A 26,328-nucleotide genomic window follows, 5' to 3' on the forward strand; every position below is an offset into this window, starting at 1 on the left:
CAACTCTATAGGCGATCCAGTACCAACCTTGAGTCCCATCTCCGATTTTAGCGAAGTGATAGGTCTAATGCTTGAGCTACAGGTTATTATTAATATTATTATTACAGTGTGATTGATTGACTGTTTGTGTGTTATGTGTTACAGAGCAGGTGGGAGCTTTCAGTCTGACGTCACTGAGAGTCACATAGAAGCCACAGCCGGACAATCTGTGTACTTCCTGGTAATGCCCAGTACAGGGAAGTTTTACTATAACATGGACAGTCAACACCAGCTCCACAATCGCATCAGCACAGGGAACAGCAGTGAAGTACTTTGGAGACTACCAGGGTCGGGCTGAGCTTTTACCCCAACAATGCCACTCTACGTCTGGACACAGTGACTCGGCTGATTCCGGTTCGTACTCAGTGATTGTGTTTGAATTAAGCCACGGAACAGCCACAGCAGCTTTACAACTGCGTGTTCACAGTGAGTAAACAACAACAACTTGCATTTACACCACATCCCTCACGTGGGGTAGCGTCCGGGAGCGCTTAACAGGGGCAGAATCTGACCCCGAGCCGGTGGGAGAGGGAGGGGGGAGGTGACGGTAAACACAATCAAAAAGGAAGGTCATTAAATAGAATTTGGAGGTGGGAACGAGAGGGTGAGACGGGGATTGCGGGAGAGAGTGACAGAGTTTTGGGGCGTAGCACCTGAAGGTCCATCTACCAATGGAGGGCGAGGTTGATGGGGGTACGGAATTTAGTGCTTGTGATCGGAAGCCCTGGAGTCCTGTAGGGTATTAGTTAGAGCAGGAAGGTCAACTGGCGGCCCGTGGGCCACATCCGGCCCCCCGGACCGATTTCATTTCATTCATTCAGCTCATTGTGGTCCAAGAGGCGGTACGTGGGCTGTCAGCTGCCCGTTGGTGATTTTGTGCGGCTGGCGGCCATTTGCAATGTTCCAACTTCCTCTCCCCCACCCCTCCCTCCCTCCCTGGTGAATGTCCTCACAGGGCAGTGGCAGGAGCCGGCGTTTGGGAGAATCCAGCGAGCAGAGCCCTTACTGCAGTCTGTCAGGAAGGCAAATGAGTCTCTTACCAACTGTGTCCTTGGGCTCCTACCACTGCTGATTGGGAGAGAGTGATTGGGAGAGAGAGAGGGAGAGAGAGAGAGAGGGAGGAGAGAGGGAGGCATGAAAGATAAGGGGGAGAGAGGGGAAGGGAGAGGGGAGAGAGGAAGGGAGAGAAGGGGAGAGAAGGGGGAAAGAGTGGGAAAGAGAGGGCAAGGTCGGAAGAGTGAGAGGGGAGAGAGGAATGAGAGAGTGGGGTTGGGGAGTGGGTGGTGGGGAGAGAGGAGAGAGAGAGGAGCAGAGACACACTTGCTCTGCCTTCCTGATAGACTGCAGTAAAGGGCCCATTTCATCTCATTCATTAAGCCAATAAACCTGGACTGTGAGCTCCCAGAGTGTGACTTTAAACCATAAATTGTGCTACCAAATGAGCCAGACTGAGACCTGAATAAACAGTGAATCATAACAAACAGCGTCAGAAATAAAGTGTAGGGTTCAGCAAAGTGACTCTGAACAGTCTGTGTCAGTGAAGTGAATTGAACAAGTTTCTGAATGAAATGAAATGCGTTATCTTACAGCTCCGGTGTCCAATGTGAGCATCAGTCTGAGTCCAGACAAGGAGATATTTATCGAGAAAAGATACAGCGACACTAAGATGTACAGCGATGGGATCGTTCCCCACCTATTCCTGGGCACTGGATGGAAACCCGTTACCTCTAACCCCACGTTACACACTGTCTGCAGATAATAGCACTCTGACAATCAGCCCCGTACACAGGAGCGACAGTGGAGGGTTTATCTGCACGGCCAGTCACCTGGTGGGCAGTGACAGCAGTAAACCAGTGAAGCTGGTGATAACTTGTGAGTATATTTGCTGTTGTGTTAAAACCAGATCAACGTGAGCTGAACAGGACAGTGCAGTTGGCCCACGTATATCCCTACTTGTTCCAGCCTGGCTCAGCTCTCTATAAGTCAGAAGGTTGTGGCCTCACGTAGTACTTGGAACTCATGTAGTCCAGACTGAAGCGCCAATGCAATGCTGGAATATTCTACATTGGGGTTTGATGCTGTGAATAGAGAAACAAACAGTGGGGTCCTGCAGTGGTTGGAGCCCTCACCTCGCAAGTGAGAGGACTTTGGTTTGATTCTCACCAATCGACTAATAACCGGGTTCCTAATTACTGCTCAGTAAACAGACGGTGTGTTTGGGAGTAGGGAAACTTGGCCGACGTTTTGCTCTATCAATAATATAATAATCCTTGCATTTGATACAGCGCTTTTCACATCTTCTGGACGACTGAAACGCTTCACAGAATATACTGTAAAGTGAATTGACTGTATATGTTATGAGCAAAACGCAGCAGCCAATTGCACACAGCAGCGAACCACAAACAGTCAGAGGTCTGTGATACATGTAAAAAGACTGTTTCTCTCACACTATCATCTGCCATCCATTTATCTATCTATGTCATAGTTTAATGCTTTTTCTTTCAGATGGCCCTGATCCACTCACCTTTATTGTGAGTGGGCAGGTGATATGTGACAGTTTGGTCCCAGGACAGTACTGTGGGAAGGAGGAAGATTTGATGACCCTCAACTGTCAGACAAAATGTTTCCCAGAGTGTAACTACAGGTGGAACATAACACCACAGTCATTGCCGGCAACACCTCACAGCTGCCTATAGAGAGCCTCACGTTCAACAACAGCGGGGATTACACTTGCAATGTGAAGAATGATTACACCACGATTAGCCGCACGGAGAAGGTTTCAATCCTCGTGTACAGTGAGTTAGTTATCTCAGTCAAAAATGTCATGGTGTAAACAACAACAGTGGCTTTCATATCAGGACGACGTCCCAAGGCACTGGATAGTCAGGGATCCGCACTCGAGTGGGGGTTGGGATAAGGAGGGGTGGAGGGCGGGTAGGGTTGGAATAGAAGGATGACTGGAGGCATGGCCGGTCGAAGAGGAAGGCCTTGAAATGGGTCTTTAAGGTGGCCTGGACTTGGGTATAGAGAGCACAATTGCCAAGTTTGGAGCCTGGGCAGGACTGGGATGATGGGGTACAGAGTTTAGTGTGTGATCAGGAGCCACACACATGATACTAAGCTAAGAAAAGTAGTAAACAGTGAGGAGGAGAGTAACAGACTGCAAGAGGACATAGACAGACTGGTAACATGGGCAGACATGATGAAGTTTAATGTGGAGAAGTGCAAAGTGATGTATTTTGGGACGATATACTGTAAAGTGAATTGCCGGTCTATTTTGTGGGCGAAACTCTGCAGCCAATTGCACACAGCAGTGTCCCACAAACAGTCGTGGATTGGGGCAGAGAGGCTGAAGGCCCAACCGCTGATGGTGGGGCAGATGGGCGGGGGGCATGAAGCAGGCCGGAGCCCGCTGAGCAGAGGGAGCGGAGGTAAGGAGAGAGGAGTGAGGTTGTAGAGGACATTCAAGGTGAGGACCAGGATCTTGAACTGAAGCAGAACAGCTTTGTGTTAAGTAAAGTAAATCCGGATGAAATGAAACACTTTATCTTACAGCTCTGCTGTCCAATGTGAGCATCAGCCTGAGTCCAGACAAGGAGATATTTATCGAGAATAAAGACACAACGACATTGAGGTGTACAACGATGGGATTGTTCCCCACCTATTCCTGGGCACTGGGTGGACACCCGTTACCTGTAACCCCACGTTACACACTGTCTGCAGCTAATAGCACTCTGACAATCAGCCCCGTACACAGGAACGACAGTGGAGGGTTTATCTGCACGGCCAGTAACCCGGTGAACAGTGACAGCAGCAAACCAGTGAAGCTGGTGATAACTTGTGAGTATATTTGCTGTGGTGTTAAAACCAGATCAACGTGAGCTGAACAGGACAGTGCAGTTGGCCCACGTATATCCCTACTTGTTCCAGCCTGGCTCAGCTCTCTATAAGGCAGAAGGTTGTGGGTTCAAGCCTCACGTCAGCACTTGGAACTCATATAGTCCTTCCTCCACTCATAGAAACACACATAGACATGGCTCTGCTGACCTGCAGTAAGTGGGAACCTACTTGTCAGTTGATTGCCGGATCGCTTTCTGGAGGTAATAACCACTCCATAAAATGTCAACCAATTGCACACAGCAGTGTCCCACAAACAGTTGGGGATTCAGGGACCAATTCATGAATATTATTTTTTGAAGGAATTTTTACCCTCGGAAAAGCGATCCATCAGTCGACTAACAACTGGGTCCCCACACACTGCGAGGTAAACAGAGGCGTACGGAGTAAGGAAACTTGCCCAATGTTTTGCCCTATAAATAATATAATAAACCTTTCATTTGATGCCGCGCTCTTTACATCTTTGAGACATCTCAAAATGCTTCACAGAATATATTGTAAAGTGAATTGACTGTATATTTGTGGGTGAAACACAATTGCACACAGCGTCGTCCCAAAACAGCCGTGGATTGAAGTGACCAATTTACTATTAGTTTCTTTCTGGAGGGTTATTATCAGGCGTGTGGAGTAAGGAAACTTGCCCAAGCATTCGCACCCTGATGGGAATTGAACTCAAGTTCACTTACGAGGCAAATGCTCTAACCACTGAGCAACAGGACTCCACTATTGTTATTATCATTAAAGAGCCGCTGTTTGGATGAGACGTTAAACTATCTGCCTGTTCAGGTTAAAGATCCCATCACTATCTGAGTGTCAATCGGCCACTTGACTGTAGAGGGCCCCACAGACAAACCTAATCTCCCCACCAGACTGCAACACACACACCTGAGCCCGAGAGGGAGTTTAGGGACCAGGAGCAGGAACCCCGACTCGCTTTAAACTCCATGACCCAAAGTCAGCCTCACGTGACCTGAGCTGCAATAACAGTAAAGATAATAACAATAATAATGATCATAGTCATGATCATCAGAATAATAATCATTCTTGCACTTGATATATCGCCTTATCAAGCGAGAGGACCTGGGTTTGATTCCCGCGCAGGTCAGGACGAAAGCTTAGGCAGGTACATTACTCCACCCAACACTCACCGCCACCCCCACCCCCCCACACACATACACCCCACTGTTTAGCAGCGCCAATGTCTTGGGACGTCCTCCCGACGTTAAGGACGCTCTATAAATGTAATATTATTGTTGTTGTATTTTGTTGTTTACCTAACAGTAAGTGGAAACCCTTGTTAGTCGATTGCCGGATCACTTTTCCGAATGTATTAACCCCTCCAAAAAAAACACCTCCTCACGTCTCAAATCACTTCACAGAATATACTGTAAAGTGAATTGACTGTATATTTTATGGGTGAAACACAACAACAACAACAGGATTACATTTGTATAGCGTCTTTCACATCGGGAGGATGTCCCAAGGCACTGGACAGTGACAGCATTTCAGACCCGAGCTGGAGTCAGGGGGGGAGAAGGGAGGGGCGGGGAAGGGGGATGGCCGATGGCATGGTCGAAGAGGAGGGTCTTGAGGCGTGACTTGAAGGAGGCTAAGGAGGGCGTGAAGCGGAATGACTGGGGGATAGGATTACAGAGGTTGGGGGCAGAGTGGCTGAAGGCTCTCCCGCCAATGGTGGGGTGGGTGGGTCGGGGGACGGCAGCCAATTGCGCACAGGAGGGACCCACAAACAGTCGGAGGTCTGTGATACATGTAAAAAGGCTGTTTCTCTCACACTATCATCTGCCACCCATTTATCTATCTATGTCATCACTTAATGTTTTTCTTTCAGATGGCCCTGATCCACCCACAGTATATATGAGTGGGCAAGTGATATGTGACAGTTTGGTCCCAGGACAGTACTGTGGGAAGGAGGGAGATTTAGTGACGCTCAACTGTCAGACGAAATGTTTCCCAGAGTGTAACTACAGGTGGACACATAACACCACAGTCATTGCCGGCAACACCTCACAGCTGCCTATAGAGAGCCTCACGTTCAACAACAGCGGGGATTACACTTGCAATGTGAAGAATGATTACACCACGATTAGCCACACGGAGAAGGTTTCAATCCTCGTGTACAGTGAGTTAGATCTCAGTCAAAATTGGCACTGTGTAAACAATACATGGCATTTACACAGTGGCTTTCACATCAGGAGGATGTCTCAAGGCGCTGGACAGTCAGGGACCCACATCTGAGCTGGGGGTTGCTATCAGGAGGGTTGGAGGGCAGGGAGATGGGTGTAGGAGGGTGACCGAAGGCACGGTCTGTCGAAGAGGAGGATCTTGAGATAGGTTTTGAAGGAGGTGAGGGAGGCGTGGCAGAGGGATTGTGGGAGTTTCAGAGGGTGGGGGCAGAGAGGCTTAAGGGGATGGGCGGGCGGGGAACATGGAGCAGGCCGGAGCCCGCTAAGCAGAGGGAGCGGACCGGTTGGTCAGGGATTAGGAGGTCACAGAGGTAGGGAGGGAGGAGTGAGGCCATGGAGGGCTTTAAAGCTGAGCACCAGGATCTTGAACTGTATCCTCTGAGGGATGGGGAGCCAGTGGAGCCGGGCGAGGGTGGGGACAACTCAAGGTGGAGCCAATAACTGGACTGTTTGTCTTTGCCTTGTTCAAGGGGCTCCCACACAGCAGATCACATGCGGAGCAGCAGATAAAGGAACAGCATTGGTGTTGATGTGCTCCTGGGCTGGTGGGGTGCCAGACACTGTCCTTCAGCTGAAGGTCGGACAGACGATTGTCAATGCGACAAACGAGGGGAATGTCACCATCACAAAGGATCAGCTCAGCTCCCGAGAGATCTTCACATGTGTTGGACGCCATGTTGTCTCTGACAGTCAATGCTCTATAGTTATTGGTGAGGACTTGAGGGCTGAACAACAACAACGATGACAAATTACACTTGTATAGCGCCTTTCACGTCGCAAAGACTTTCCAGGACGCTGCACAGTCAGGGTTTTTGGACCTGAGCTGGGAGTTGGGGTCAGGAGGGGTGGAGGACAGGGGGGGTGGTGGTGGTTGGGGGTGGGAGGGTGGCTGAATGTGCGGTTGGTCGAAGAGGAAGGTCTTTAGATGGGATTTAAGATGTCTCGATGGCGTGATAAGGCGCTGTATCAAACGGGAGGATTATTATTATTCCTACTGACTGTTGGGGTGACTGTGTTGCTGTTTTGCTGAACACTGTCTGTGCTGTTACACAGATAAACCCCAGAGAGCGTCAGGGTCTGAGCCTCAGGTGGAAGTGGGGAAGGAGGCAGATGTGACCTTAGACGTGTCACTGACAGACACAGTGCGGGTGTCAGACCCTGGCCTGCTGCCCGCACACTTTACATGGTCGAAGGAAGACAACTCCATCACTGGCTCTGACGGCAAGTTCAACATCACCTCAGGACCAACCTTCTCTAAACTGCTCATCAGTAAATTCCAGGCAACCGATCAGGGCACATATCAATGCCATGTCACTAACGCAATGGGAGAGAACTTCTTCCAATTTGACGTGACTTTGAAAGGCGGAGGTAAGTTATGATATGTTGACACACACACACACACACACACACTTACACAGTCACAGACACACACAAACTCACAGACAGACATACACACCCCACCGCAGACACACACCCACAGACACACACACATACAGACACACACACACAGACACACATAGACACACATACACACACAGACGCGTACCTCTGTTTATCAGCAGTAGGTAGGAACCCGCTGTTAGTCAATTGACGGTTCACTTTCCGGAGGTCATCATAATCCTCCAAAAGAACAAAAATCTGGTCAATCAATCCACGACTGTTTGTGGGACACTGCTGTGTGCAATTGGCTGCCGTGTTCCACCCACAAATACACAGTTACTACACTTTACAACGACGTGATAAGGCACTGTATCAAATGCGAGGATTGATATGATTTACATGAGGTCTGTGCTGTGGTCTCTGTGTTACGAGAGTATAATCTAATAGAGAGACAGTGAAGGTGTTTCTCTCCGCAGTGAATGTGGCCCTGATAGTGGGGACAATAGTGGGGGCTGTGGCTGTGGTGGTCATTGCAACACTCGCTGTGGTGTACGTTTACAGGAAACGTAAGGAAGGTGAGGCCGTATATACACAGGAAAACCTTTCACCTTCATGTTCTGTTGTTTATATACCAGTCCAGACCCCCCTCAGCCACTCACCCTCTCACTGTCCTCTCTCTCTGTCAGTCTCTACCCCTCCGTCTCTCTCTATCTGTCTCTAGCCCCTCCGTCTCACTCTCTTTCACTATCAGTCTCTCCCACTTTGTCTCTCTCTCTCTATCAGCCTCTCCCCCTCCATTTCACCCTCTCTTTTCTATCAGTCTCTCCCCTTCTCTCTATCACCCTCCATCACTCTCAGTCTCTCCCTCTCCATTTCACCCACTCTTTTCTATCAGTTTCTACCCCTCTCTCTCTATCAACCTCCATCTCACTCTCTGTCAGTCTCTATCCATCCATCTCCCCCTCTCGCTATCAATCACTCCTCCTTTGTCTTTCTCTCTTTCTGTCAGGCTCTACCCCTATCTCTCTCTCTGTCAGTCCCTCCCTCTCCGTTTCTCTCCAGGTTCACCGGTTCAGCACCAAACTCTTGTTTATTTTCAAGATTTTCTACGATTTCAAGATACTCTCACCCGTTTTCAAACCCTTTCATGCCCTGGCACCTCCCTACCTCTCTGACCTGCTCACCCCCACCCCACACCGGCCTCCTATTTGTCCCTCGTTCCCTCCATCCCACCATCAGAGGCTGTGCCTTTGAATAAACAAGTTGTTGTTTATTTTCCAGCCAAAACACAGCAAGAGACAGAGGGTGAACCATACTACGAGACCATTGATGTCAGAGTAAGTCCTGTGCAGTCCTGTAGCTCAGTGGTTAGAGTCCTCGCCTCTCAAGCGAGAGGATCCGGTTTTGTTTCCCGGACAGGGCAAAACCTTAGGCAATTGGCTCCCCTTTGATACGACTCAAAGACGTGATAAGGCACTGTATCAAATGCAACAATTATTATTATGAAACCACACAGTCACTACTCTTTACCGTGTATCCTGTGAAGCGCTTTGAGATGTTATGAAGACGTGATAAGGCACTGTATGAAATGCAATGGTTATTATTATTTACTGCTAACGACATTGCTAATGAATAGCTAAACTGTGTTTGGTTATATTTTAGGCTTCCTCTGCCAATGTCTCCCAGAAGGATTCAGGCCCTTACATGGTGAGGAAACAAATGGCTGACACGGACAGTGTGTCAGCCCGGCTCAGTCTCTTGCTGTCCCAACTCTGTCCTTTACGACCCTAAACTGTCCTTCATCCCCTCATCCATGCCATGACCTGATATGCCTTCCCCACCTCCGCCATATTGCCCGGCTCCGCCACTGTCTCTCACCGCAGGCCACCGAGGCCCTCATCCATGTGTTCACCACAAACAGGCTTGACTTTGCCCCTCCCTGCTTGTCGGCCTCCCCAACGCCTCCCTGTGCAAACTGCAGATCATCCAGAACTAACTCTGCAGCTCCCCATACCCCCTAACAACCTGTCCGCTCTCTCTGCTCAGCGGGCTCCGGCCTGCTTCACATCCCCCGCCTCACCTGCCCCACCATCGGTTGGGCCTTCAGTTACTCTGCCCCACCCTCTGGAACTCCATCCCACAGTCCCTCCATCCCACCCCATCACTCCCTCACCTCCTTCAAGGCCTGTCACAAGACTTTCCTTCAACCTGGTCACCTTCCTAACCCCTACCTCGCCACCATCCACCCCGTCCTGATCCCAACCCACAGCTCAGATCCAAATCCCTGACTGTCCAGGTCCTTGGGACGTCCTCCTGATGTGAAAGGTTCAGTGTAAAATGTTGTTGTTAGTAATGGTCTGTCCGATCTGCATTGTGTTTCAGGACCTTGGAAAGCACCAAAAAGATATTTATCACAATTTACGTCGTAATGGCACCAGGAAGTAGATAGCTGTGACAACGTAGATCGATTTCAAGATCCTTTCAATCATCTACAAATCTCTTCAGGCTCTGGCACCTCCCTACCTCTCTCTCCGACCTGCTGACCCCCCAACCCACTACCCACTGCCTCCTCTCGGCTGCCTCCGGCCTCCTGCGTGTCCCTCGTGCCCTCTGATCCATCATGGGGGGTCGTATTGTCAGACTTTGGAGTTCTCTCCCCGATCCTCCGCCTTTCCCCCTTTCCTCCCCTCTCCTATCCTTCTCCCTCTTTTAGATCAAGACTGAAAATCTTTCTCTTTGACCATGCTCACGGTCACCTTCTGCCTGTCTCTCCCCTCCAACTGGCTCTGCGTCAGGCTCCACCACTCCGAGACGCTACCCTCATAAAGGGCGCTGTGTAAATACAAGTTGTTGTTGTTGTGACTTATCGGCTCACTGAGAAGTTAATGTTATTTACCAGGAGTTCAGTATTCAGGGTGAAACGTAGGGCAAGTTTCCTTACTCTACACACACACACACAGACACATACGCAGACACAGACTCACACACACACACATACTCACAGAAACGCACACACACAGACATACACACACAGACATGCACACACAGACATACACACACGCGTTTGCCTCTGTTTACCAAGCAGTAAGTAGGACCTCGCTTGTTAGTCAACAGCCAAGTAATTGCACAGAGGTGCCCCCAAACAGTTGCGGATTGAAGTGACCAATTTATCTTTTTTGCAAGAATTACTATTATTACTATTATTATTAGTGAGAGACCTGAGTTCGATTCCTGGCCGGGCGAGGCCTTGGACAAGTTTCCTTACTCCACACCCTGATAATAATCCCTCAAAAAAAACAATAATAAATTGGTCATTCCAATCCACGACTGTTTGTGGGACACTGCTGTGTACAATTGGCTGCTGTGTTTCACCTACAAATGTAGTCAATTCACTATTCTGTGAAGCGCTTTGAGACGTCTAGAAGACGTGAAAAGCGTATATCAAATGCAAGGATTATTATTATTATTATTATTGTTGTTATTACCATTATTATCCCAGTCAGCTGGTACAGGACAAGGTACAGGAATCTGAGGCCACGAGCCAGCTTTATGAGTGAGCTAATCTTACAATGGCTTTCACTTCCACATGAAATTAGTGCTTCAAACCAACTGAAACCTTTGAGCTGTACAGCGATTAACTCCAGACATTCCTAACTCACAGATCACTGAGCTCCGGGTGGTTAACTGTCAGGGGTTTTATCGTTGGAGTCCTGCAGCTCAGTGGTTACAGCACTCGCCTCACAAGCGAGAGGACCTTTGTTTGATTCCTGGGCGGGTCGGGGCATAATGTCCTTATTTCACACGCACACGCCTCTGTTTACACTGCAGTAAGTAAGAATACGGTTGTTAGTCGACTGGTGGATTACTTTTCTGGGGGTAATAATCCTTACAAAAAATAATATATTGGCTACTTCGATCCACGACTGTTTGTAGGACACTGCTGTGCGCAATTGTCTGCCGCGTTTCGCCCACAAATATACAGTCAATTCACTTTACAGTGTATTCTGTGAAGAGCTCTGAGATCTCGAAGACGTGATAAGGCGCTATATCAAATGCAAGGATTATTATTATTGTTGTAGAATCACAGAATCTTACAACACAGGGGGAGGCCATTCAGCCCATCGTGTCTGTGCCGGTTCTTTGAAAGAGCTGCCCAATGAGTCCCACTCCCCCGCTCCTACCCCGTATCTCTGCATAGTTTTCCTTTTCAAGTCCCTGTCCAATTCCCTTTTGAAAGCTACTATGGAATCTGATTTCATGAGCCTTTCCGACAGTACGTTTCAGATCGTAATAAATCGCTGCGTAAATGTCCCCTCGTCTCCCCTCTGGTTCTTTTCCCAATTATATTAAATCTATGTTCTCCCGTTACTGACCCACACACCAGTGGAAACAGTTTCTCCCTATTTACTCTATCAAAACCCCTCATCATTTTGAACACCTATATTAGATCTCCCCTATCCTCCTCTTGCTCTAAGGAGAACAATCTCAGCTTCTCTCGTCTCTCCACATTTCTCTCTTGTTATCTTCTTCTGGTAATAAAATTCCTTTGGTTTGACCGCAATAATTCCATCTTGTGTCAGAGGTAAGGAGTGTGGTGGGGTGCACACTATCCCTGACAGTCACTACACAGTCTCTGAACACACAGTCACTACACTTTACAGTAGCATATCCTGCTGAGCTCTTTGAGCCGCTTCAATTAAATGATAATTGGCTGCTGTATTTCGGCTACAAAATACAGTCACTCCACTCTACAATGTGTTCTATGAATGAGATGTCTCGACGACGTGATAAGGCGCGATATCAAATGGAATGATTATTATATTCACGTCAGGAGGACATCCCAAAGTGCTGGACAGTCAGAGGTTTATACCCAGGTTGGCGGTTGGGATCAGGAAGGGTAGAGGACGGGGAGAGTGAGGGTAGGACAGTGACCAAAGATGTGATGGTCGACGAGGAAGGTCTTGAAACTGGCCTTGAAGGAGGCGAGGGAGGGGGCGGAGAGGCTGAAGGCCCGACAGCCAATGGTGGGGGAGGCGGGTGGGGGATGTGAAGCCGGCCGGAGCCTACTGAGTGGAGAGAATGGACAGGTTGGTAGGGGGTGAGTTAGGAGTTCACAGAGGTGGGGGGGAGTGAGGCCATGGAGTGCTTCAAAGGTGAGGACCAGGAGCTTGAACTGTACTCTCTCAGTGATGGGGAGTCAGTGGAGTCGAACGAAGATGGGGGTGATGGGGTAACGAAACATGACCCTGAACACATCCCTAAACAGTCACTGAACACATCACAAAACACACACTAAACCTGTGTCTCAGTGAGTATCTTGTGGAGTCCCTGTAGCTCAGGGGTTAGAGCGCTCGCCTCGCAAGCGAACGGATCTGGGTTCGATTCCCAGGTGTGTCAGGGCAAAACCTTAAGCAAGTTTCCTTACCCCACACACACACACACACACACACTTTTTACTCACACCTCTGTTTACCAGCAGTCAGTAGGAACCCGGGGGTTAGTCGATTGGGGGATCGATTTCCTGGGGGCAATAATATCTTTTAAAAAATAATAATAATGTGGTCACTCAATCCACAACTGTTTGTGGGGACGTCGCTGTGTGCAATTGGCTGCCACATTTCAGCCCCCAAAACACACAGTCACTCCACTTTACAGCGTATCCTGTGAAGCGCTTTGAGACGTTTCGAAGATGTGATAAGGTGCTGTATCAGATGGAAGGATTATTCAAAAATTTTTGTAACTAATACGGCACTCAATCCTCTACTGTTTGTGGAACATTGCTGTATGGAATTGGCTGCTGCGTTTCTCCCACAAAACACAGTCACTACATTTCTCAGTGTATCCTGTGAAGCACTTTGAGAAGTCTCAAAAACGTGATAAGGCGCTGTGTCAAACGCAAGGACTATTATTATAATAATATTAAAAATAGTGAGGGCGTAAAATGTGTCTTACAGGAAGTAAATCTATTTATCTCATAAATTAACATATTAATTCCTGACAAAGTGAAAGTGCACCGGGTGCCATTAGAGCCAGTGTCAGGGTCTCTCTACAGTAACAGTAATGATTAACAGCAGACTCTGCCCTGTGTTCAGGTGACAGCCCATATTCAGTTTGTCTCTGTCTCTCTCCCTAACGTGTATATGTGGTGGTTTCCAGCCGCGAGGATGTTGGTGGCTGCTCTGCTCATTCTGGTCACTAATCTGAGTGAGTTACTGGTAACAACATAAGCAAAGGTCCATCTCGTTCATCCCCCACCATCGTGGCAGTCGCTACACATGTCGTGTCCCAAACTATATACTGTGTGTGTCTCCCACTGTGTGTGTATATATATATCTCTGTCTGGATGTGTGTGTCTGTCTCACAGTATGTGTCTCTGTCTGTGTGTGTGTGTGTGATTATCTGGGGGGTGTCTGTCTCTCGGTATGTTTCTCTATCTATCCGCGTGTATCTCTGTCTTTCTGTATGTGTCTCTCTGTGTGTCTCTGTGTATGTGTCGCTCTCTGTGTGTGTCTGTGTTTCTGTCTCTCAGTGTGTGTGTCTGTGTCTCTGTTTGTGAGTGTGTGTGTTCTCTCAGTTTGTGAGTGTGTGTGTGTCTCTGTGTCCGCGTGTGTATGAGTGTGTGTGTGTGTCTCTCTATATGCATTTGTGAGTGTCTATGTGTGTCTCTGTTTGTCTGTGTATCTCTCTGTTTGTGAGTGTCTGTTTGTGTATCTCTCTGTTTGTGAGTGTCTGTGTGTCGTTGTGTGTCTGTGTCTCCTTCTCTGTGTGTTTGTGGATGTGCCTGTGTGTGTCTCTCTATGTGTGTGAGTGTCTCTCTGTGTCTGTGAGTGTGTCTATCTATGAGATATCCTCCCGACGTGAAAGTCGCTACACAAATGGTACCTCTCTCTGCCTCTGTGTGTGTGTCTCTGTCTCGGTGTGTGTGTATGTGTCTGTCTCCTCTCTCTCTATGTCTTTCTGTGTGTATCTGTGGGTCTATCTACTGTATCCCAAGCTATTATTTTCTAGCAGAAATCTATCTAAATCTATCTTTCATCTTAAACAAATGACATTTTCTGAATTGTGCAGTTCTGTAGTTCAGTGGTAAGAGCGCTCACCTTGTAAGTGAGAGATCTGGGTTCGCTTCCCCTCTGGGGGAAACGTTGGGCAAGTTTCCTTACTTCACACGTACCCACACGCCTCTGTTTACCAGAAGTAAGTAGAAACCTGGTTGTTAGTCGATTGACGGATTGCTTTTCTGGGGGTAATAATTCCTTCAAAACTTTTGTCCACAAATATAGTCAATTCACCTGACAGTAATTCTGTGAAGCGCTTTGAGACATCTCAAAGACGTGATAAGACGTTAGATCAAATGCAAGGATGAATATTATTATTACATTGTGATATTTGGTGATTGACTGTTGTGTGTGTTTTGTATTACAGAGCAGGTGGGAGCTTTCAGTCTGACCGTCACTGAGAGTCAGATAGAAGCCACAGCCGGACAATCTGTGTACTTCCTGGTAATGCCCAGTGAACAGGGAAGTTTTAGTATAACATGGAAAGTCAACACCAGCTCCACAATCGCAACAGCACAGGGAACAACAGTGAAGTACTATGGAGACTACCAGGGTCGGGCTGAGCTTTACCCCAACAATGCCACTCTACGTCTGGACACAGTGACTCCGGCTGATTCCGGTTCGTACTCAGTGTCTGTGTATGACTTAATCCTCGGAGCAGCCTCAGCAGATTTACAACTGCGTGTTCACAGTGAGTAAACAACAACAGCGCCCTTCACGCGGAGTGTCCCGGAGCACTTTGCAGGGGCCGAGTCTGACCCCGACCTGGGGGGGGAGAGGGAGAGGAAGGCGGTGACTGTAAACACGATCAAACTGGAAGGTCTTTAGGTGCGATTTGAAGGTGGGGAGGGAGGGGCGAGGCGTCGGGTTTGAGGGAGAAAGTGACGCAGTGGCTGAAGACACAGCCATTGATGGTGGAGTGGAGGGGACGAGGGACAAACAAGACCAAGATGGAACCAGCCAAGAGGAGGCACCTGGAGGTGCAGTGGGTGGGTGAGCAGGTCGGAGAGTTAGGGCAGTACCATGGCATGAAGGGATTTGAAAACGAGTGAGATGATCTCAAAATCGATCTGTTTGGTGATACGGAAACAGTGGGGCCTGGCGAGGGCGGGGGTGATGGGGTACAGAGTTTAGTGTGTGATAGGGAGCCAGTGGGGCCTGGCGAGGGCGGGAGTTGATGGGGTACAGAGTTTAGTGTGTGATAGGGAGCCAGTGGGGCCTGGCGAGGGCGGGGGTGATGGGGTACAGAGTTTAGTGTGTGATAGGGAGCCAGTGGGGCCTGGCGAGGGCTGGGGTGATGGGGTACAGAGTTTAGTGTGTGATAGGAAAGCCAGGCAAGTGCCAGTGGATCTTGGGAGCAAGAGAGGGGGGGGGGGGGGGCGGGAGAGAGAGAGAGGAGGGGAGAGGGAGGGGGAGAGTGAGCAGCAGCGACGTATTTGCTCTGCTCTCCTGACAGACTGCAGTAAAGGCTCTGGTCGCTGGGTCTCCCAACCATCAGCTCCTGCCGCTGACCAGGGAGGGAGGGAGGGAGTGGAAATGGCCTCAGGTTGGATGTGGCTCGTGGATCTTTGACAAACGGGAATCCGGCCCACGGCAGCCACCCTGCTTCAGAGCATCGGTGAGAGCAGGGTGGGCCAACTGGTGGCCCACGGGCCGCATCCGGCCCCCGGGCCCATTTCATCTCATTCATTAAGCCAATAAACCTGGACTGTGAGCTCCCAGAGTGTGGCTTTAAACCATAAAATTGTGCTACCAAATGAGCCAAACTGAGACCTGAATAAACAGTGAATCATAACAAACAGCGTCAGAAATAAAGTGTAGGGTTCAGCAAAGTGACTCCGAATAGGTTTGTGACAGTGAAGTGAATCTGAACAAGTTTCTCAATGAAATGAAACGCGTTATCTTACAGCTCTGCTGTCCAATGTGAGCATCAGCCTGAGTCCAGACAAGGAGATATTTATCGAGAATAAAGACACAGTGACACTAAGATGTACAGCGATGGGATTGTTCCCCACCTATTCCTGGGCACTGGATGGACACCCGTTACCTGTAACCCCACGTTACACACTGTCTGCAGCTAATAGCACTCTGACAATCAGCCCCGTACACAGGAGCGACAGTGGAGGGTTTATCTGCACGGCCAGTAACCTGGTGGGCAGTGACAGCAGCAAACCAGTGGCCCTAACCATACAAGGTGAGTTGGACCAATAGAAAAGTGCGCCCCTTTCTTGCGGAACCCACTATAATCAATAATGTACTTTCCGGCCCTCGGGCCTCGCTGACGTCACTGTGGGGCGCTCGGCTCCGGACACACAAGCGGCAAACGGACTTCACTAGGATTCACCGCTGTTGTGATTGTCTGTCTGTCTGTCTGTGTGTGTGTGAGTGTGAGTCTGTGTGTGTGAGTCTGTGTGTGTGAGAGAGGGTGTGGGTGTGTGAGAGAGGGTGTGTGAGAGGGAGTGTGTGTGTGAGTGTGTGTGAGAGTGCGTGTGTGACTCTCTGTTTGTGAGTGTCTCTTTGTGGATCTGTGTCTCTGATTGTGAGTGTCTGCGTGTCTCTCTCTCTCAGTTTGTGAGTGTGTTTGCATGCCTCTGTGTGCGTGTGTATGTGAGTGTGTGTATGTTTGTGAGTGTCTGTGTGTGTGTCTCTGTGTCTGTGTATCTCTCTGTGAGTGTCTGAGTATCTGTGTATCTCTCCGTGAGTGTCTGTGTGTTGTGTGTCTGTGTATCTCTCTGTTTGTGAGTGTCCATGTGTTTGTGTGTGTGTATGCCTGTTTGTGTGTGTCTGTGTGCCTCTGTGTGTCTGTGGATCCCTCTGTTTGTGAGTGTCTGTGTGTCTTTATGTGTCTGTGTATCTCTCTGTGAGTGTCTGTATGTGTCTCTGTATGTCTGTATTTCTGTTTATGAGTGTCTGTGTGTTTCAGTGTGTCAGTGTCTCTCTGTTTGTGAGTGTCTGCGTATCTCTGTTTGTGAGCGTCTGTGAGTCTTTGTGTGTCTGTGTCTCCGTCTCTGTGTGTTTGTGGGTGTGCCTCTGTGTGTCTCTCTATGTGTTTGTGAGTGTCTCTCTGTGTCTGTGAGTGCGTCTCTCTCTATGGGACATCCTCCCGACATGAAAGGCGCTATATAAATGTATGTATCTCTCTCTGTATCTGTGAGAGTGTGTGTCTCTGTGAGTCTGTGAGTGTGTGTGTGTCTCTCTCTGTGTTTGTGCATGTTTGTCTCTCTCTGTGAGTGTGTGAGTTTCCCTCTGGGTCTGTGTGTATGTCTCTGTGTTTCTGAGTGTGTGTTTCTCTCTCCCCCAAACGCCCCCAAAAAAGCCACCCAGTCCTTGTTAAAGAAGCAATTATATTTTCCCCAACAATGTAATATGTCCTATTTCCTCATGTCTCGTTTATATCAATAAAGTGAATACACGTTCATCAATATCCCCGTTCAACTCCCCGCCATTTTCTGCAAAATTTGTCAAAAATGCCCACAATTTTTACAAATATTTCTGCACTTTTCTTGGCCCAGAGTGTTGAGCGCATAACTACCGGTATAACGATGCTGCTAACTACAGAACTGCATACTATGTACAGAGACCTGTAGCTCAGGGGTTAGAGCACTGGCCTCGCAAGTGAGGGGGTTTGATTCCCGGTGGGTCAGGGCGAAACATAGGGCAATTTTCCTTACTCCACACCCACGCCCCTCTGTTCATCAGCAGTAAGTACCCAGTTGTTAGTTGATTGGTGGATCACTTTTCCGGAGGTAATAATTCCCGTCAAAATACATAAAACAATAATAATAATTTGGTCACTCAATCCATGACTGTTTGTGGGGATGTCGCTGAGCTCAATTGGCTGCCGTGTTCCGCCCACAAAATACTGTCACTGCACTTTACAGCATATCCTGTGAAGCGTTTTGAGACGCCTCGAAGACGTGATGAGGTTATATCAAATGCAAGATTTATTATTATAACAACAACAGCTTACATTGATATAGCCCCCCTCACGCAGGATAGCGTCCCAGAGCACTTGATGTCTGAATTAAGGGTGAATAATAATAACACTAACAGTGTCGGAAATGCAGTGCAGTGTTAGTAAAGTGAATCAGAACAGCTTTGTGTTAAGCTTTGTGTCTGAATGAAACGAAACGCTTTATCTTACAGCCTTGGTGTCCAATGTGAGCATCAGCCTGAGTCCAGACGGGGAGATGATGATAGAGAATAAGGACACAGTGACACTGAGATGTACATCGATGGGATCGTTCCCCACCTATTCCTGGGCACTGGCTGGACACCCGTTACCTGTAACCCCACGTTACACACTGTCTGCAGATAATAGCACTCTGACAATCAGCCCCGTACACAGGAGCGACAGTGGAGGGTTTATCTGCACGGCCAGTAACCTGGTGAGCAGTGACAGCAGCAAACCAGTGAAGCTGGTGATAACTTGTGAGTATATTTGCTGTGGTGTTAAAACCAGATCAACGTGAGCTGAACAGGACAGTGCAGTTGGCCCACGTGTATCCCTACTTGTTCCAGTCTGGCTCAGCTCTCTATAAGTCAGAAGGTTGTGGCCTCACCTCAGTACTTGGAACTCATGTAGTCCAGACTGAAGCTCCAATGCAATGCTGGAATATTCTACATTGGGGTTTGATGCTGTGAATAGAGGAACAAACAGTGGGGTCCTGTAGTGGTTGGAGCCCTCACCTCGCAAGTGAGAGGACTTTGGTTTGATTCCCACCAATTGACTAATAACCGGGTTCCTAATTACTGCTCAGTAAACAGAGGGTGTGTTTGGGAGTAGGGAAACTTGGCCGACATTTTGCTCTATCAATAATATAATAATCCTTGCATTTGATACAGCGCTTTTCACGTCTTCTGGACGACTGAAACGCTTCACAGAATATACTGTAAAGTGAATTGACTGTATATTTGTGGGTGAAACGTGGCAGACAGTTGCGCACAGCGACATCCCCACAAACAGCCATAGATTGAAGTAACCAATTTATTATTGTTTTTTTTTTCTTGAGGGATTATTATCAGGCGTGTGGAGTAAGGAAAGTTGCCCAAGCATTCCCCCACCTGCTGGGAATCGAACCCAAGACTCTCACTTGCTCGAAACACTGAGCTACAGGACTCCACTATTGTTATTATCATTGGAAGAGCCGTTGTTTGGATGAGACGTTAAACTATCTGTCTGTTCAGGTTAAAGATCTCATCACCATTTGAGTATCAATCGGCCACTTGACTGTAGAGGGCCCCACAGACAAACCTAATCTCCTCACTAGACTGCAACACACACACCTGAGCCCGAGAGGGAGGTTAGGGACCAGGAGCAGGAACCCCGACTCACTTTAAACTCCTTGACCCAAAGTCAGCCTCACGTGACCTGAACTGCAATAATAGTAATGATAATCACAATAATAATGATCATAGTCATGATCATCAGAATAATAATCATTCTAGCACTTGATATATCGCCTTATCAAGCGAGAGGACCTGGGTTTGATTCTTGGGCGGGTCAGGACGACACCTAACGCAACTTTCCTTACTCCACCCACACACCCCCACATTCACCCCCACACACACTATTGTTTGCCTAACAGTAAGCGGGAACCCTTGTTAGTCGATTGCCGGATCACTTTTCCAGAGGTATTAACACATCCAAAAAACGTGCCTTACCTCGTCTCAAATCGCTTCACAGAATATATTGTAAAGTGAATTCACTGTATATTTTATGTGTGAAACGCGCAGCCAATTGCGCTCAGGAGGGACCCACAAAAGGCCAGAACAACAGCAACAACATCAACAAAATTACATTTATAGAGCGCCTTTCACGTCAGGAAAACGTTCCAAAGTGCTGAACAGTCAGGTGTCGGGGCCCGAGCATGTGGGAGGGGTGGGGGAGGGGTGAGGGAAGGCAGAGAGGTGGGAGGGAGACCAAAAGCTCGATAAAGAAAAGGGTTTTGAGACCGGACTTGAAGGAGGCCAAGGAGGAAGCGAGGCCAAGGGACCGTGGGATGGAGTTCCAGAGTGTGGGGGCAGAGAAGCTGAAAGCCCGGCCAGCGATGGGCCGGGTAGGAGACATGGAGCAGCCGGAGCACACTGAACGGAGGACGCGGGCAGGTTGGTAGGGAGTCAGCAGGTCAGAGAGATAGGAGGGGGCAAGGCCATGGATGGCCTTAAAGGTGAGGACAAGCATCTGGTATTCCATCCTCTGAGGGATGGGGAGCCAGTGGAGTCGGCGAGGGTGGGAGTGATGGGGTCACGGAGCCGGGTGCACGAGAGTACACGAGCTGCAGAGTTTTGGATGATCTGCAGTTTCTGAAGGGAAGAGTTGGGAAGGCCGATGAGGAGGGAGTTCACGTAATCAAACCTTGAGGTGATGAATGCGTGGGTGAAGGCTTCGGAAGCCTGATGGCTGAGACAGTGGCGGAGTCTGGCAATATTGCGGAGGTGGCGGAGTCTGGCAATATTGCGGAGGTGGCGGTAGGCAGTGCTGTCATGGCGCGGATGTGGGGGAGAAAGGACAGTTCAGGGTCAAACAAGATTCCCAGGTTCCTGTGATACATGTAAAAAGGCTGTTTCTCTCACACTATCATCTGCCATCCATTTATCTATCTATGTCATAGTTTAATGCTTTTTCTTTCAGATGGCCCTGATCCACCCACAGTTGAAGTGATCGGGCTGGAGCTATGTGACAGCTTCTTCCCAGGACAGTACTGTGGGAAGGAGGGAGATTTAGTGACACTCAACTGTCAGACGAAATGTTTCCCAGAGTGTAACTACACGTGGACACATAACACCGCGGTCATTGCCGGCAACACCTCACAGCTGCCTATAGAGAGCCTCACGTTCCAAAGCAGCGGGGATTACACTTGCAATGTGGAGAGCGATTACACCACGATTAGCCGCACGGAGAAGGTTTCAATCCTCGTGTACAGTGAGTTAGATCTCAGTCAAAGTTGGCACTGTCTAAATAACAACACATGGCATTTACACAGTGGCTTTCACGTCAGGAGGATGTCCCAAGGCGCTGGACAGTCAGGGACCCACACCTGAGCTGGGGGTTGCTATCAGGAGGGTTGGAGGGCAGGGAGATGGGTGTAGGAGGGTGACGAAGGCACAGTAGATCGCACAGGTTTGAAGAAGGCGAGGGAGAGGGCGAGGCGGAGCGGTTATGGGAGTTTCATAGGATGGGGCAAATTAGGGCAGAACGCCGATGATGGAGTGGGCCGGGAAGGGACATGGAGTAGGTTGGAGCCTAATGAGCGGAGGGAGTGGACAGCTTGGTCAGGGGTTAGGAGGTCACAGAGGAAGGGAGGGAGAAGTGAGGCCATTGAGGGCTTTGATAGTTGAGGATCAGGATCTTGAACAGTATCCTCTGAGGGATGGGGAGCCAGTGGAGCCGGGCGAGGGTGGGGACAACTCAAGGTGGAGCCAATAACTGGACTGTTTGTCTTTGCCTTGTTCAAGGGACTCCCACACAGCAGATCACATGCGGAGCAGCGGATAAAGGAACAGCAGTGGGGTTGATGTGCTCCTGGGCTGGTGGGGTGCCAGACACTGTCCTTCAGCTGAAGGTCGGACAGACGATTGTCAATGGGACAAACGAGGGGAATGTCACCATCACAAAGGATCAGCTCAGCTCCCGAGAGATCTTCACATGTGTTGGACGCCATGTTGTCTCTGACAGTCAATGCTCTATAGTCATTGGTGAGGACTTGAGGGCTGAACAGCAGCGACAATAACAAATTACACTTGTATAGCACTCTTCACGTCGCAAACACGTCCCGGGACGCTGCACAGTCTGGGTTTTTGGACCTGAGCTGGGAGTTGGGGTCAGGAGGGGTGGAGGGCAGGGGGTGGTGGTGGTTGGGGGTGGGAGGGTGGCTGAAGGTGCGGTTGGTCGAAGAGGAAGGTCTTTAGATGGGATTTAAGATGTCTCGATGGCGTGATAAGGCGCTGTATCAAACGGGAGGATTATTATTATTCCTACTGACTGTTGGGGTGACTGTGTTGCTGTTTTGCTGAACGCCGTCTGTGCTGTTATACAGATAAACCCCAGAGAGCGTCAGGGTCTGAGCCTCAGGTGGAAGTGGGGAAGGAGGCAGATGTGACCTTAGACGTGTCACTGACAGACACAGTGCGGGTGTCAGACCCTGGCCTGCTGCCCGCACACTTTACATGGTCGAAGGAAGACAACTCCATCACTGGCTCTGACGACAAGTTCAACATCACCTCAGGACTAACCTTCTCTAAACTGCTCATCAGTAAATTCCAGGCAACCGATCAGGGCACATATCAATGCCGTGTCACTAACGCAATGGGAGAGAACTCTTCCAATTTGACGTGACTTTGAAAGGCGGAGGTAAGTTATGATATGTTGACACACACACAGACACACACACAGACACACACACTTACACAGTCACAGACACACACAAACTCACAGACAGACATATACACCCCACCGCAGACAACACCCACAGACACACACACACACACACACACGCAGACACACATAGACACACATACACACACAGATGTGCACCTCTGTTTATCAGCAGTAGGTAGGAACCCGCTGTTAGTCAATTGACGGTTCACTTTCTGGGGTCATAATCCCTCCAAAAAAAAACAAAGAATCTGGTCAATCAATCCACGACTGTTTGTGGGTCACCGCTGTGCGCAATTGGCTGCTGTGTTCCGCCGACAAAATACAGTTACGACACTTTACAACGACGTGATAAGGCGCTGTATCAAATGCGAGGATTGATATGATGTTCATGAGGTCTGTGCTGTGGTCTCTATGTTACGAGAGTATAATCTAATAGAGAGACAGTGAAGGTGTTTCTCTCCGCAGTGAATGTGGCCCTGATAGTGGGGACAATAGTGGGGGCTGTGGCTGTGGTGGTCATTGCAACACTCGCTGTGGTGTACGTTTACAGGAAACGTAAGGAAGGTGAGGCCGTATATACACAGGAAAACCTTTCACCTTCATGTTCTGTAGTTTATATACCAGCCCAGACCCCCCTCAGCCACTCACCCTCTCACTGCCCTCTCTCTCTGCCAGTCTCTACCCCTCCGTCTCTCTCTATCTGTCTCTAGCCCCTCCGTCTCACTCTCCCTCACTATCAGTCTCTCCCCCTTCATCTCTCTCTATCAGTCTCTCCCCCTCCATCTCTCTCTGTCAGTCTCTACCCCTCCGTCTCTCTCTATAATAATAATAATAATAATCCTTGCATTTGATATAGCGCTTTTCATGTCGGGAGGACGTCCCAAAGCGCTTCACAGAACACACTGTAAAGTGAATTGATTGTATATTTGTGGGCGAACGCGGCAGCCAATTGCGCACAGCAATGTCCCACAAACAGTCGTAGATTGGAAATGACCAATTTTTTATTATTGTTTATTTTTGGGGGGGGGGATTATTATTAGGCGTGTGGAGTAAGGAAACTTGCCCAAGGTTTCGCCCTGACTGGAATTGAACTCAGGTCTCTCGCTTGTAAAGTGAGTGCTCTAACCACTGAGCTACAGGACTCCACTCTATCTGTCTCTACCCACTCCGTCTCACTCTCTCTCACTCCCAGTCTCTCCCCTTTCATGTCTCTCTATCAGTCTCTTCCCTTCTGTCTCACACTCCCTCTATTAGTCTCTATCCACCTCCGTCACAAACTCAATCAGTCTCTACCCTCTCCGTCTCACTCTTCCTCCATCAGTCTCTCCCCCTCTATCTCTCTCTCTCTCTCTATCAGTCTCTCCCGCTCCATTTCACCATCTCCTTTCTATCAGCCTCTATCCCCCCTCTCTATCACCCTCCATCTCACTCTCTATCAGTCTCTATCCATCCATCTCCACCTCTCTCTTTCAATCGCTCCCTCTTTGTCTTTCTGTCAGGCTTTAACCCTATCTCTCACTACCAATCTCTCTCTCTCTCTCTGTCTCTCTATCAGTGCCTCCTCTCCGTTTCTCCCCAAGTTCACCGGTTCAGCAAATGTACAAACTCTTGTATATTTTCAAGATTTTCTACGATTTCAAGATCCTCTCACTCGTTTTGAAACCCCTTCATGCCCTGGCACCTCCCTACCTCTCTGACCTGCTCACCCCCCACCGCCCCCACACCGGCCTCCTATTTGTCCCTCGTTCCCTCCATCCCACCATCAGAGGCTGTGCCTTTGAATAAACAAGTTGTTGTTTATTTTCCAGCCAAAACACAGCAAGAGACAGAGGGTGAACCACACTACGAGACCATTGATGTCAGAGTAAGTCCTGTGCAGTCCTGTAGCTCAGTGGTTAGAGTCCTCGCCTCTCAAGCGAGAGGATCCGGTTTTGTTTCCCGGACAGGGCAAAACCTTAGGCAATTGGCTCCCCTTTGATACGACTCAAAGACGTGATAAGGCACTGTATCAAATGCAACGATTATTATTGTTATGAAACCACACAGTCACTACTCTTTACCGTGTATCCTGTGAAGCGCTTTGAGATGTTACGAAGACGTGATAAGGCACTGTATGAAATGCAATGGTTATTATTATTTATTGCTAACGACATTGCTAATGAGTAGCTAAACTGTGTTTGGTTATATTTTAGGCTTCCTCTGCCAATGTCTCCCAGAAGGATTCAGGCCCTTACATGGTGAGGAAACAAATGGCTGACACGGACAGTGTGTCAGCCCGGCTCAGTCTCTTGCTGTCCCACCTCTGTCCTTTACGACCCTAAACTGTCCTTCATCCCCTCATCCATACCATGACCTGCTATGCCTTCCCCACCTCCGCCATATTGCCCGGCTCCGCCACTGTCTCTCACCGCAGACCAACGAGAACCTCATCCATGTGTTCACCACAAACAGGCTTGACTTTGCCCACTCCCTGCTTGTCGGCCTTCCCAACGTCTCCCTCTACAAACTGCAGATCATCCAGAACTAACTCTGCAGCTCCCCATACCCCCTAACAACCTGTCCGCTCTCTCTGCTCAGCGGGCTCCGGCCTGCTTCACATCCCCCGCCTCACCTGCCCCACCATCGGTTGGGCCTTCAGTTACTCTGCCCCACCCTCTGGAACTCCATCCCACAGTCCCTCCATCCCACCCCATCACTCCCTCACCTCCTTCAAGGCCTGTCACAAGACTTTCCTCTCAACCTGGTCACCTTCCTAACCCTACTCGCCACCATCCACCCCGTCCTGATCCCAACCCACAGCTCAGATCCAAATCCCTGACTGTCCAGGTCCTTGGGACGTCCTCCTGATGTGAAAGGTTCAGTGTAAAATGTTGTTAGTAATGGTCTGTCCGATCTGCATTGTGTTTCAGGACCTTGGAAAGCACCAAAAAGATATTTATCACAATTTACGTCGTAATGGCACCAGGAAGTAGATAGCTGTGACAACGTAGATCGATTTCAAGATCCTTTCAATCATCTACAAATCTCTTCAGGCTCTGGCACCTCCCTACCTCTCTCTCCGACCTGCTGACCCCCCAACCCACTACCCACTGCCTCCTCTCGGCTGCCTCCGGCCTCCTGCGTGTCCCTCGTGCCCTCTGATCCATCATGGGGGGTCGTATTGTCAGACTTTGGAGCTCTCTCCACCGATCCTCCGCCTTTCCCCCTTTCCTCCCCTCTCCTATCCTTCCCCCTCTTTTAGATCAAGACTGAAAATCTTTCTCTTTGACCATGCTCACGGTCACCTTCTGCCTGTCTCTCCCCTCCAACTGGCTCTGCGTCAGGCTCCACCACTCCGAGACGCTACCCTCATAAAGGGCGCTGTGTAAATACA

The 26,328-nt window shown here is 49.1% G+C and overlaps 3 protein-coding genes across 3 annotated transcripts in view; 2 read left to right on the forward strand and 1 right to left on the reverse strand.

Annotated features, from left to right (window-relative positions):
• LOC121851610 (carcinoembryonic antigen-related cell adhesion molecule 1-like) overlaps positions 1-39 on the reverse strand; it is a 7,133-nt gene extending 7,094 nt beyond the window's left edge. The window contains exon 1 of the mRNA XM_042345652.1: positions 24-39. Within this exon, the coding sequence (XP_042201586.1) occupies positions 24-39 (16 nt within the window). The remainder of the gene's footprint in view (positions 1-23) is intronic.
• A 3,655-nt stretch (positions 40-3,694) lies between these two features.
• Positions 3,695-10,025, forward strand: LOC103171922 (V-set and immunoglobulin domain-containing protein 10-like). The gene is made up of 8 exons (XM_042345648.1): positions 3,695-3,879; positions 5,786-6,076; positions 6,611-6,850; positions 7,194-7,508; positions 7,997-8,095; positions 8,802-8,857; positions 9,183-9,227; positions 9,903-10,025. The coding sequence occupies exons 2-8, from the start codon at positions 5,812-5,814 to the stop codon at positions 9,963-9,965; spliced, it is 1,083 nt and encodes a 360-aa protein (XP_042201582.1). The 5' UTR covers positions 3,695-3,879; positions 5,786-5,811; the 3' UTR covers positions 9,966-10,025.
• Positions 10,026-13,620: 3,595 nt separating this feature from the next.
• LOC121851611 (pregnancy-specific beta-1-glycoprotein 4-like) lies at positions 13,621-25,276 on the forward strand. The gene is made up of 10 exons (XM_042345653.1): positions 13,621-13,724; positions 14,943-15,266; positions 16,485-16,769; positions 18,722-19,006; positions 21,210-21,500; positions 22,034-22,273; positions 22,615-22,909; positions 23,392-23,519; positions 24,764-24,819; positions 25,148-25,276. Exons 1-10 carry the CDS (start codon positions 13,661-13,663, stop codon positions 25,274-25,276), a joined length of 2,097 nt encoding a protein of 698 aa, XP_042201587.1. The 5' UTR covers positions 13,621-13,660.
• Positions 25,277-26,328: the final 1,052 nt, after the last annotated feature.

Source organism: Callorhinchus milii, unplaced genomic scaffold, assembly GCF_018977255.1.
Source record: "Callorhinchus milii isolate IMCB2004 unplaced genomic scaffold, IMCB_Cmil_1.0 Scaffold71, whole genome shotgun sequence".
Classification (NCBI taxonomy): Eukaryota; Metazoa; Chordata; class Chondrichthyes; order Chimaeriformes; family Callorhinchidae; genus Callorhinchus; species Callorhinchus milii.

Excerpts from the sequence above, each read along its gene's own strand:
- LOC103171922 (XM_042345648.1), top strand. The coding sequence starts at position 5,812 with ATGAGTGGGCAAGTGATATGTGACAGTTTGGTCCCAGGACAGTACTGT. Across the intron at positions 6,077-6,610 it reads GGTTTCAATCCTCGTGTACA|GGGCTCCCACACAGCAGATC; the intron begins GTGAGTTAGATC and ends GCCTTGTTCAAG. Across the intron at positions 6,851-7,193 it reads TCAATGCTCTATAGTTATTG|ATAAACCCCAGAGAGCGTCA; the intron begins GTGAGGACTTGA and ends GCTGTTACACAG.
- LOC121851611 (XM_042345653.1), top strand. The coding sequence starts at position 13,661 with ATGTGGTGGTTTCCAGCCGCGAGGATGTTGGTGGCTGCTCTGCTCATT. Across the intron at positions 22,274-22,614 it reads TCAATGCTCTATAGTCATTG|ATAAACCCCAGAGAGCGTCA; the intron begins GTGAGGACTTGA and ends GCTGTTATACAG. Across the intron at positions 24,820-25,147 it reads ACGAGACCATTGATGTCAGA|GCTTCCTCTGCCAATGTCTC; the intron begins GTAAGTCCTGTG and ends GTTATATTTTAG.